General features: G+C 43.8%; 1 protein-coding gene across 6 annotated transcripts in view; it reads left to right on the top strand.

Annotated features, from left to right (window-relative positions):
• Positions 1-6,635: 6,635 nt before the first annotated feature.
• Positions 6,636-12,667, top strand: part of golga1 (golgin A1) — a 66,706-nt gene continuing 60,674 nt past the window's right edge. For 2 of the 6 annotated variants that reach the window (XM_070862664.1, XM_070862670.1), the window contains exons 1-2: positions 6,636-6,758; positions 8,957-9,311. In XM_070862664.1, coding sequence (XP_070718765.1) covers positions 9,180-9,311 — 132 coding nt within the window. In that variant the 5' untranslated portion in view covers positions 6,636-6,758; positions 8,957-9,179. The other 4 variants (XM_070862665.1, XM_070862666.1, XM_070862667.1 and 1 more) reach the window with 4 other exon arrangements.

Raw genomic sequence — 12,667 nt, forward strand, 5'->3', positions numbered from 1 at the left:
ATGCTGACATTACACCATCACAGTATTCAAGAACTTTCCTGATAGGAATGACTCCAAGCTTATGCATACAGTAATCATTCCAAATCTAAGTGCTGTCTCAGGAAATTGAAATATTACAGAACACATTAAAGAGCATTATAAATCATGAAATAGTATTAAGAATAAAACATCCCCTCATGCCTTTCAACTTGGTGCATTCACTATCAATGTTGTCAATGAGTTGGGGGGGGAAATGAAAATAGAGAGTAATGATCTTCCACCATATTAAATAATATAGTTGAAGTAGGATGGGGTTATTGAACGATTAAGATCGTATCTCAGTGAAAATGCACAAAGGAGCCAATTGAAATGAATCTTAATAAAGACCAGAAGTGAGACCGGGGATTAGAAATAACTTGTGAATGGTCAGATATATGATGTTTATTGCATGTTGATTTGTAGCAACATGAGATGAACCTATTGTGACAGTTATTCTGTATTCTGAAACTTAGCAGCAGCATGGTGAACATTTTGGGCAAATCCTCGCTGGAATTTGCAGTTGCAAGCCCGTTACATAGAAACATGGAAAATAGGTGCTGGAGTAGGCTTTTTGGCCCTTCGAGCCTGCACCACCATTCAATAAGATCATAGCTGATCATGCTCAAGGTGTTACCTTGCACCAAAATTATAAATTAAGCTAAAAGCAGGAAACTGTCACAGGATCAGGTCTCTACCCATCCTTTAATCTGATAAACACAAAAGCAAATACTGCGGATGCTGGAAAGCTGAAATAGAAACAGAAAATGGTCTGGGCAAGAGGTGGAAGGTTTAGTGCAAAGTACTTAGTAGCTCAGCCACGCCCTCTGCCTCCACAATAGGTTTGTTTTGGTCCCTAATTGGCCTCACCTTTGATGACCCTTTTACTGTTGGTTTATAAAAAGACTTTTGGGTTCCCCAACCTATTCTCATACTCACTCTCTGCCCCTCCAGTTTTAGATTTTGTATGTACTTTGTACATTAAGCTTGGTTCTCTACTGTATTACTGCTCCAGAACTAGCTGCACCTTTAGCCAATCTATTCCAGTACAGATACAACACTGACATCCACCCGCCAATGTGGAAAATTGCCCAGGCACGTCTTGTCCACTGAAAACAAGACAAATCTAATCTCAATCATCAGCAAAATGACAGAAGCAGTTGTTGACAGTGCTACCAAGCGGCACTTACCAATAACCTGCTTACCGATGCTCCGTTTGTGTTCTGCCAGGATCACTCGGCTCAAGATCTCTTTCGAGCTTTGGTCCAAACATGAACAGAAGATCTGAATTTCAGGGGCGAGGTGAGAGTGACTGTTCTTGACTGCAAGGCAGCAGTTGACCCGGAGTCAGGTCGAGCACAAAGGAAGATGGTTGTGGTTGTTACCAGTCAATCATCTCAGCCCCAGGACATCGCTGCAGGAGTTCCTCGGGGCAGTGTCCTACGCCCAGCTGCTTCATCATAAGGTCAGAAGTGGGATGTTTGCTAATGATTGCACAGTATTCAGTTCCATTCGCAACTCCTCAGATAATGATAGCAGTCCATGCCTGCATGTAACAAGATCTGGATGACATTCAGGCTTGGACTGATAAGTGCCAAGTAACATTCACGCTACACAAGTGCCAGGCACTGACTATCTCTAACAAGCGAGAGTCTAACCCTGCCCCTTGACATTCAATGGCATTACCATCGCCAGATCCCTCACCATCAACATCCTGGGGGTCACCATTGACTAGGAACTTAACTGGACCAGCCACATAAATACTGTGACAACAAGAGCAGGTCAGAGGCTGGGTTTTCTGCGGCAAGTGTCTCACCTTCTGATTCCCCAAAGCCTTTCCACCATCTACAAGGCACAAGTCAGGAGTGTGATGGAATACTCTCCACTTGCCTGGATGAGTGCAGCTCCAACAACACTCCTGAAGCTCAACACCATCCAGGACAAAGGAGCCCATTTCATTGGCATCCCATCCACCATCTTAAACATTCACCAGCGCACCATGTACCATCTACAAGATGCTGCAGCAACTCACCAAGGCTTCTTCGTCAGCACCTCCCAAATCTGCGACCTCTACCACCTAGCAGGACAACGGCAACAGGCTCATTGGAGCACCATGTTCCCCTCCAAGTGACGCACCTTCCTGCTTTGCCGACCAATTTTTGACTCCAGTCCACTTTTTCAACTCACTGAAGTTAGCTCGCCCCAAGTTAAATATTTTTATGCTGGATTGTTCCTTGTCCATTTCCATAACTATTCTAAACCTGATATTATGATCTTGTTTTCCAAATGCTCTCCCACTGAAACATGCTTCACTTGTCCCACATCATTCCCCAGAACTAGATCTAACACTGCTTCCTTCCTCAAAAAAAAAAAGTACTTCATTGGCTGTAAAGCACTTTTGGACGTCCAGTCGTGGAAGGCACCATATAAATGCAAGTTTTTTATTGGGCTGGCTGGAAACACACTAATCAAGAAACTTCTCTTGTACACACTTCAGGAATTTTTACCCCTCTTTGCCCTTTACATTGTTACTATCCCAGTCTACATTAGGATCATTGAAGTACCCCATTATCACTCCTCTAGTTTTTGCATCTTTCTGTAATTTGCCTTCAAATTTGCTCCTCTATCTCCTTCCCACTATTTGATGGCCTATAGTATACATGCAGTAGCATAATAGCTCCTCTATTGTTCCTTAATTCTAATGAACTAGAAACATAATCATCATCATCATAGGCAGTCCCTCAGAGTCGAGGAAGACTTGCTTCCTCTCTCAAAATGTTCTCAGGTGGCTGAAGAGTCCAATACGGGATCTGCAGTCTCTGTCACAAGTGGGGCAGACAGTGGTTGGAGGAATGGGTGGGTGGGGAGCTTGGGTTGTCGCACGCCTCTTCCGCTGTCTGTGCTTGGTTTCTGCATGCTCTCGGGTGATGAGATTCTAGGTGCTCAGCACCCTCCTGGATGCTCTTCCTCCACTTTGGGTTGTCTTGGACCAGGGATTCCCAGGTGTCGGTGGGGATGTTGCACTTTATCAACGAAGCTTTGAGGGTGTCCTTGAAACGTTTCCTCTGCCCACCCGGCACTCACTCGCCGTGACGAAGCTCCAAGTAGAGCGCCTGCTTTGGGAGTCTCGGGCCAGGCATGCGGACGATGTGGCCCGCCCAACGGAGCTGATCGAGCGTGGTCAGTGCTTCGGTGCTGGGAATGTTGGCCTGGGCGAGAACACTGGTGCGCCGATCCTCCCAATGGATTTGCAGGATCTTGCGGAGGCAGTGCTGGTGGTACTGCTCCAGCACGTTGAGATATCTGCTGTATATAGTCCACGTCTCTGAGCAATATAGGAGGGCTGGTATCACCAGTGCCCTGTAGACCATAAGCTTGGTGCCAGATTTGAGGTCCAGGTCTTCAAACACTCTCTTACTCAGGCAGCCAAAGGCTGCACTGGCACAATGGAAGTGGTGTTGGACCTCGTCATCGATGTCTGCCCTTGCCGAGGTATGGAAAATGGTCCACGTTGTCCAAGGCCTCGACGTTAATTTTGATAACCGGGGGGCAGTGCTGCATGGCAGGGTCAGGTTGGGTGGAGGACCTTTGTCTTAAGGCTGTGTAGTGTAAGGCCCATGCTCTCGTATGCCTTGGTGAAGGTGCTGACAATGGCTTAGAGATCGGCCTATGAGTGTGCGCAGACGCAAGCATCGTTTGCGTACTGTAGTTCGATGAGAGAGGATGGGACGACCTTGGATTTAGCCTGGAGGCGGCGCAGATTGAACAGATTCCCATTGGTTCTATCGTTTATTTCCACTCTAGTCTGGAACCAGTGCGCTAAGGTCATCAGCGCGTACGCCCCAACGCTGGACGCAATAGATGATACTAAAGAGGAATTCTACTCCAGCCTCAAACAATCCCTGTCCTGAGTCCCAACGGACAATAAACTGATCCTACTCGGCGATTTCAACACCAGAGTTGGAAAGGACACAGACCTCTGGGGAGGTGTGATCGGCAGAGAGGGGGTAGGGAAAACCAACCCCAGTGGTACCCTGCTCCTGTCAAAATGTCATCACCAGCACCTTGTTCCCTCATAGAGACAAGTACAAGGCATCATAGCAACACCCTCGCTCCAAGCACTGGCATCTGCTCGACCATGTCATCGTCCGAGTGAGGGACCGTAAGGACGTGCGCATCATCCGCACCATGACAGGAGCCGACGACTGCTGGACGGGCCACTGTCTAATCCGCTCTGTCATTACCATCAATATAGAAAAATAAAGGGAATGGTTAAAGGGCTTTTTCATACAAAGGATTATTTTGCCATTGACTCTGCTACATTAGCAGCTTGTGATCAAATTTAGAAGAGAATTAGATAAACATCTGAAGAAAAATTTAAAAAGCAGAGAGAAATGGGATTAGAGTTGATAGTTACACTGATATTTGACTGCCATGAGAAGCTGAATGATCACCTCAGTGAAATTTTATGACCTCACTACATGATAATGGTACCTTGCAGAGGTATAGCCGCAACCCACCTAAATCTGAGCCTGTGTGAATGCCATCGAAGCACATTTTTTGAATGTCTTTTATTTTTGGAACAATGTGCCTAGAAGGTGGGACCTCGGGTATCTGGCGAATAGGCTATTTAAAAAATATTTAGCTGGCTTTAACCAATCAAAGTTATTGTGGCAGAATGTTTTGATGGAAACTTACTCTTGCGTAATAAATTATGTGCAAGTATTGTTTGATAGGTTGTGAGCTATGCTTGGCTACCTGAAGTACATTTACTGCAGATTTACAAAGAATTCATTTTTTGTCTACTAAAGACATGTTAAATGGGTGTACAAGGGCAAAATTTAATATATTGGGCTTTTATTTGTTTTACATAATTTGCAATGTAAATGATTTGCTGTAATGTTAGATGTTTGGTCACTGCCCTTGCTCCAAAAACTGGGATAAATTAGCCAGTCCCTGGAAAATTTGTCACAAACAGCCGGTTTAATACCAACCATTTATTTTGCTACCTTTGCCACTGGTACCTCATCTTTTTTGTAAAAATGTTTTCAAAACCAACTCTGTGCTACAGTTTGTGTAACAGTACGAACAGTCAACAAGCAGGCCTCACGACAGAATTGGATGCAAGTAATTACTAAAACCAAGCTCGCAAAAACCAACACAAAACTTACAACAGAAATCAAGAAATTGGGAGCTTGTCCCAAACTTATTGCACAACCCTAAGAAAACTGATTTAAAAAAATATGAATTTCTCTCCCGTTTTATTGGTAAATATTCCAGACTGGAACAAGCTCTGATAAAGTGAGAGCGGATGCTCAACATATCAGTCCAGACATAGCAAGGTTGCCAATATCCCAAATTTCATGGTAAAAACAAAAAACTAACAGCTACTCGTGTTTGAAATTGCATTTATGTTATATCATTGTACATTTTTAATTGTGAAAATAATAAATCCAGTGCAGTAATTCTCCAGCCTGATTTTTGATCTTATCTTATCCCCCCCAAGTCATCATCATCATAGGCAGTCCCTCGGAATTGAGGAAGACTTGCTTCCACTCTTAGCATGGCTTCTTAGGTGGCTGAACAGTCCAATACAGGAACCACAGTCCCTGTCACAGGTGGGACAGTCGTTGAGGGCAAGGGTGGGTGGGACTGGTTTGCCGCACGCTCTTTCCGCTGCCTGCGCTTGATTTCTGCACGCTCCCGGCGACGAGACTCCAAGTAATAGGATTGTCAACATTCAAAAGGGAGTTAGATGTGGCCTTTATGGCTAAAGGGATCGAGGGGTATGGCGAGAAAGCAGGAATGGGATACTGAAATTGCATGATCAGCCATGATCATAGTGAATGGTGGTGCAGGCTCAAAGGGCCGAATGTCCTACTCCTGCACCTATTTTCTATGTTTCTATGGAACTATTCTTGGAGGTGCCATCACATGATCTCCAGCCTCCAAATGTCCCACCAAGTCAAACACTCTCCCCCTCCCCCATCTCCAATATTTTTATAACTGCAGAGAGTTGTTGATGCCAGTTCATTGGATATATTCAAGAGGGAGTTAGATATGGCCTTTACGGCTAATGGGATCAAGGGGTATGGAGAGAAAGTAGGAAAGAGGTACTGAGGGAATGATGAACCATAATCTTATTGAATGGTGGTGCTGGCTCGAAGGGCCCAATGGCCTACTCCTGCACCTATTTTCTATGAAAATGTTCAGAGAAAACATCCAATATTTTTCTCCTTGGTTCCTTGCAGCAGTGGCGAGAGGGTGCATTCCTGGAGGTTCCAGGTCAATCTTGGAGAATTGACCATCTTAAATCTTGGAGAATTGACCATCTTAAATCATAGTGAGATGAATTAACTTGGGAAGCTGTGGAGGTTGGACCTCCCACTGCTCACAGCCTGGGGGCGCAGCAGAGCCTCGCGGTCGCCTCTTGACCACGGTCAGAAAGTTGTTGGCATCGCAGCGCGCAGCCGAACCCGCTCAGCCCTGCCTTTTGTTTTGATTGACTGAGCGACGGGCCAATCAGCGGCCGGATTGCATCAGCGAACGGCCCGAAAAACTGGCCGTCAGTCTAACGGCGGCTCCAATTGGTCGGGCTGCGCCTAGCAGCGCTCCGAAACCGCTGGAAACCCGGTGACGTTGCGGTGGCGGCCACATCGGCTGAAGTGAGGCGAGAAAGGCCGAGGGCGCGATGGAGCGGGTGGTTGGCGTCGCTCGGAACTGTGCCGCCGGCGCGCACTGAGGTACCCGGCTACTATTAAACCAAAAGCAATGCCCGCCTCGTCTGACCGGGGCCTTTCGGCAGCCCGCTGATTCTCTCCAGACTTTTGTTGTGGGTGAGAAAGCAGCTGACGCTTTTTAAAAATATTTTTTTAATATTTCTGTTAATAGCCCCCTTACCGCATTTTCGGCGAGTTCGCTCCATTGCTCAGCGGCGGCTGGCGCCGACTCTTTCCCAGCCGGCCCCCGGCAGCAGAGGCTAGGCCGCTCACCGGGCTGGTCCCCCTCCTCCTCCCGGCTGCCGATTGGCGCGCAGCTATGGCGGCTGTCCAATGAGATTACTGCTGGCAGCAGCGCGCTCGCTGATTGGTCCCTTGTCCTGACAGTCAAGGAGCTGTCAGCTGCTGTTCCCCGCCCCCCTGGAGGATTGTGACTTTTTTGAAGGGTAAAAATATACACACTTTTCCAGAAATTGTACACGCTTCATTACAATTGCACGATTCTTCGTGCACGATGCACGTTTTGCATCGTTCATGACATGACCTAAGCTCCCACTTCAAACAAAACTGATGCTACTTTTACCCCCGTGATGTTTGGAATTGAACAGCCTCTGTGCATGTTGTTTTTGTTCCTGGCTAAACGGATTCCCGTTGGCTTTTTTTGGTTTGAATAAAACGAAGATAATTTTTGCACAAGTCTTTCTTCATACCAAAGAAAAACTTTGGTAAAGACCCTTTCATATAAACCCCAAAGTGCTTTACAGCCAATTGAGTACTTTTGAAATGTAATCACTGATGTAATGTTTCAATGCACAACATCTATCCACCATGCTACTGACTTCCTCAAAAAGTTAAATTAGATTCGTCTCTGATCAGCTGATGCCTCTCCACGGGCTCAGTAACTATCTCAGATGATATGTTACATAGAAACATAGAAAATAGGTGCAGGAGTAGGCTATTCGGCCCTTCGAGCCTGCACTGCCATTCAATAAGATCATGGCTGATCATTCCCTCAGTACCCCTTTGCTGCTTTCTCTCCATACCCCTTGATCCCCTTAGCCGTAGGGGCCATATCTAACTCCCTCTTGAATATATCCAATGACGTGGCATCAACAACTCTCAGTAACCTCCCCACAATTGATGTTAAACTGACAGGTCTGTAGTTACCTGGTTTCTCCCTCCCTACCTTCTTTCCTTCTTAAATACTGGGGTGATATTTGCAATTTTCCAATCCAAATGCACAATTCCTGAATCTGGAGAGCTTTGTAAAATTCTGACTAATGCACCTGCAATTTCCTCACCTAATCTACTTCAAGTCCATTCAGTCATGATTTTTTTTTCAGTAAAGATAATGAGTACCTGTAGTAGTGTGATACAAAATGGTTAAATGTAAGGTTGTACCCACAATCATTAGATGACTTTGCAACTTCGGATTAAGATACATAACACCAGACAAAGTGCTTTCCCCAAGGGAAGACAAGTGAAAGAGCCCACCAAACAGACAAGCTCACCAGCAAAGGACGGTTTTGGCAGAGTTCTTGGAGCTGGACACCTATCTGCAATCTTTGATGGGAAATGGAATGTGAGAATGCAACACCAAAAAAGGCAAAGTTGTTATAACGATGTATAAACTTAAAATTATTTTGTCTGTACTTTTGTCCAATGTAAATTAAATGCAAAGTACCACTTACTGTGTGGTGCTGTTGCTGAGCTCAGGCGCAAACTTCCAGCAACTGCTTTCCTGCTTGTTTTTTTTACGGTTGCATGGCCTTATTTTATTGCATGGAACTTTCAAGATTGAGCCAGAGGTTGAGAGTTGAATCCCCATTCCAGAGACTTCACGCAATCTAGACTGACACTTCAGTGCAGTACAAGAGGGAAAGCTGCATTGTTGGAAGTGCCGTCTTTTACATGAGGCATTAAACCAAGGTTATCTCTGCCTTACAGGATAGCTCATCTTCGGGTCAAGTAGGGAAATGGTTTAGAAATGTTTCCCTCATTCCCTCCCCACACCCCCTTCCCCGTATTTATATACTTTCATGTAGTCATCAGCTTCCTGGCACCTACTAAAGCTTCACAGGGAGCAGAAATACAAATCTCATGGGCTTGTTGTAGAATTGCTGTGGATTTTGTAGTTGGATATGAAACTCCAGCTGTGCTTGTATGATTGCACTTGAAGATCAGTACTTTCCTGATCTAATGTATTTCTTTTTGCCTGACAGGTGCTTATTACGGATACAATGGAATTTTTTGCAGTGGGATGTAAAAGTGAGCCTTGCTAAGGAGCAGCTGAGCGCCAAACGGAGTGCATTATTTTATAAAGTACAGTGAAGTTCTTCCAAGTGCAAACCTCAAGCTCCAGATAAACTTAAAGCACTTGGTGTTTGAGGCAAACTTGTCATTGGATGATTTGGAACTCCCCTCACAAAGGATAGCTGTAAAACCATGTTTGCAAAACTGAAAAAGAAGATCGCTGAAGAGGCAGGTACCACCTCACGGCCTGGTATGGGCCGGATTCCAAGATCGGTCAGCAGAGATTCCATTACCTCAGTAGGAGCTGACTCGGGAGATGATATTGTACGTATGGTGATTTCTATAATTTCATAGATTATTGATGTCTAAGTAGGAGATCTTGGAAGAGGCTTTGTAGACGGGCAGGATGATTTCGTCAGGTTGCATCTTACATAAGAGCATAAGAAACAGGAGCAGGAGTAGGCCATTTGGCCCCTCGAGCCTGCTCCGCCATTGAATAAGATCCTGGCTAATCTGATCATGGACTCAGCTCCACTTCTCTGCCCACTCCCCATAACCCTTTACTCCCTTATCGCTCAAACATCTGTTTATCTCCGCCTTAAATATATTCAATGACCCAGCCTCCACAGCTCTCTGAGGCAGAGAATTCCATAGATTTACAACCCTCTGAGAGAAGAAATTTCTCCTCATCTCAGTTTTAAATGGGCGGACTCTTATCCTAAAACTATGTCCCCTAGTTTTAGTTTCCCCTATGAGTGGAAATATCCTCTCTGCATCCACCTTGTCAAGCCCCCTCATTATCTTATAAGTTTCACTGAGATCATCTCTCATTCTTCTGAACTCCAATGTGTATAGGCTCAACCTATCCTCATAAGTCAACCCCCTCATCTCCGGAATCAAACTAGTGAACCTTCTCTGAACAGCCTCCAATGCAAGTATATCCTTCCTTAAATACGGAGACCAAAACTGTATGCAGTATTCCAGGTGTGGCCTCACCAATACCCCTGTACAGTTGTAGCAGGATTTCTCTGCTTTTATACTCTATCCCCCTTGCAGTAAAGGCCAACATTCCATTTGCCTTCCTGATTACTTGCTGTACCTGCATACTCACTTTTTGTGTTTCATGCACAAGGAGCCCCAGGTCACTCTGTACTGCAGCACTTTGCAATTATTCTCCATTTAAATTATATTTTGCTTTTCTATTATTTGTGCCAAAGTGGATAACGTCACATTTTCCCACATGAAACGCCATCTGCCAAATTTGTGCCCACTCACTTAGTCTGTTTATATCTCTTTGCAGATTTTTGTGTCCTCCTCACAATTTGCTTTCCTACCCATCTTTGTATCATCAGCAAACTTGACTACATTACACTCAATCCCTTTATACACATCATTAATATAAATTATGAATAGTTGAAGACCCAGCACTGATCCCTGCGGCACCCCACTAGTCACTGTTTGCCAACCGGAAAATGACCCATTTATCCATGCTAATATATTACCCCCAACCCCGTGAACCTTTATCTTGTGCAGTAACCTTTTATGCGGCACCTTATCGAATGCCATCTGGAAATCCTAATATACCACATCCACTGGTTCCCCCTTATCCACCCTGCTCGTTACATCCTCAAAGAACTCCAGCAAATTTGTCAAACATGATTTCCCTTTCATAAAACCATGCTGACTCTGCTTGATTGAATCATGCTTTTCCAAATGTCTTGCTACTGCTTCTGTAATAATGGACTCCAGCATTTTCCCCAACGACAGATGTTAGGCTAACTGGTCTGTAGTTTCCTGCTTTTTGTCTGCCTCTTTTTTTTAAATGGAGGGGTTACATTTGTGGTTTTTCAATCTTCAGTTGCAGCTGCCTGCAGTCTGTTTGTCTGTTACTGCTATTCAAGTAGACTGTCGTAACATCTTTAATATGCTTTGTGAGGCATTTATTTTATATCTTTGTAGATTTTTAGAGTTGGAGACAGCAGTGTAAGAACATAGTTTTGTTAATGTTGCTTGTGAGTCTGCTGTGCTGTACAGTACAAGCTCTTATCTTTGAGCCTTGAAGGCTGTCTGAAGTGTAAACCTGTATGACACGGAGATGATGAAAAACAATTAAAGACATTCTATAAATCCATGTGCTTTCAGATACTTTCTATAAGGAGAAATATAAAGGGTATTAGAAAACAAACAGGGGGAGATAGCTCCTGTTGAAGAGCTAGCATCAGAACAGGCTGAACAGCCCCCTCTCTGTGCTGCTATGATTCTATAAGTGCCCAAACTTATCAAACAAAACACAGTTAACGATTGATAATTGCAGTATAATTTCAGCTTTACATACGCCAGAACACAGTGCAGGGTTTCAGACTGAAAGCAAGACTTTAGAAATAAACACATTCTATTAATTTATTTGGTACAATACTTTTATTTCCTGCAAGGACAAGGACAATGGATAGGGCAAGTGATTTTGGCATGATGCGACATCCTATGGCAAGTGAACAAATCCTGTACATTTCTACACTTGTGTAGTGGATTTGTTACCAAGTGTGCAATTTTGTGTAAGAAGTCCCACAGGCACAGAAAATGCATTTGTTTAAGTGGATCGGACTAATAACAAATCACTTGAGCTAATAATGGTGAATAGTTAACCAGCAATACCAACCGGGCCATTTAACGTCTGGAGAAAGATCATTTTCCAAAAACCTGTAGTACCTTGTAAATTTAGATTTTTTTCACATTTTGAAATAAAATGTTCTAACCAATCTAGCATGTTTTGAGCATATTTATATTTACAATATTAGCACATAGTTCCAACTGACAGCGAGTACTGGAATAATGAGACACCTCATTTTGAAACAAATTCAAGAACAGAGTCACAGAAGCAGATTATAATGAACTTCCCATTTCACAGATTTGTTGGGTCATTGATGGCCATTCAGGGCTCCTTTGGAAAAAGGAGGACCCTTGTACATGGACCACAACCAATCAGAAGTCTGTAAACACTTCAAAGCATAATCGAATTTTAATGGTTGGAAATCTCTGGCTGCACTCGGTGTGATTTAATGACATGAATTCAAACTTATACCAACAGGCTGTTAACATGAGTCATTCCAGTTATTATTTATAAATGAAGCTTGTGAATTGCTTTCCGTATCCAGTTTCAGTGCCCGTGGCTATTTTGTATATATTGAACTCTGGCCTTGAATCATAGTGAAAATCGCTCATTAATTGGAGAAACAGAATCACAATTAATGTTTGTATGTAAAGTTCTTACAGACATCTCAGTACCCTCTGCCTCCTCAATTTTATCCAACACCTGATGTAAATTGATAGCTTTACTCTGCTTTAATCAGTCAATATGGCATTTGAAACATGTTAGTATTTTGGAATTGATTCTTAAAGGGATTCTTTCTTTTCATGAGTACTCCTAAAATTGAAGTCATAAATTGCTAAATGCATGCCACAAGTCAGGAAAAACTACTTCTGTTTTTAGTATTCTGATTATGAGGGCCAATTAAAGCATTTATTTTTATTTATTCATGCTCTGAAACAAGAAGCTGAAATAGGCTTCACTTGCTTGAGGCATATTGCTTGACACACACGCATGTTTCGTTAGATTTTAATATCAGACTGCACTTGGTAACCCTGAACGACATAACCCTCACGTTTATTTGGTTTTCCATTTG

The sequence above is a fragment of the Pristiophorus japonicus genome, chromosome 20 (genome assembly GCF_044704955.1).
Source record: "Pristiophorus japonicus isolate sPriJap1 chromosome 20, sPriJap1.hap1, whole genome shotgun sequence".
Classification (NCBI taxonomy): Eukaryota; Metazoa; Chordata; class Chondrichthyes; family Pristiophoridae; genus Pristiophorus; species Pristiophorus japonicus.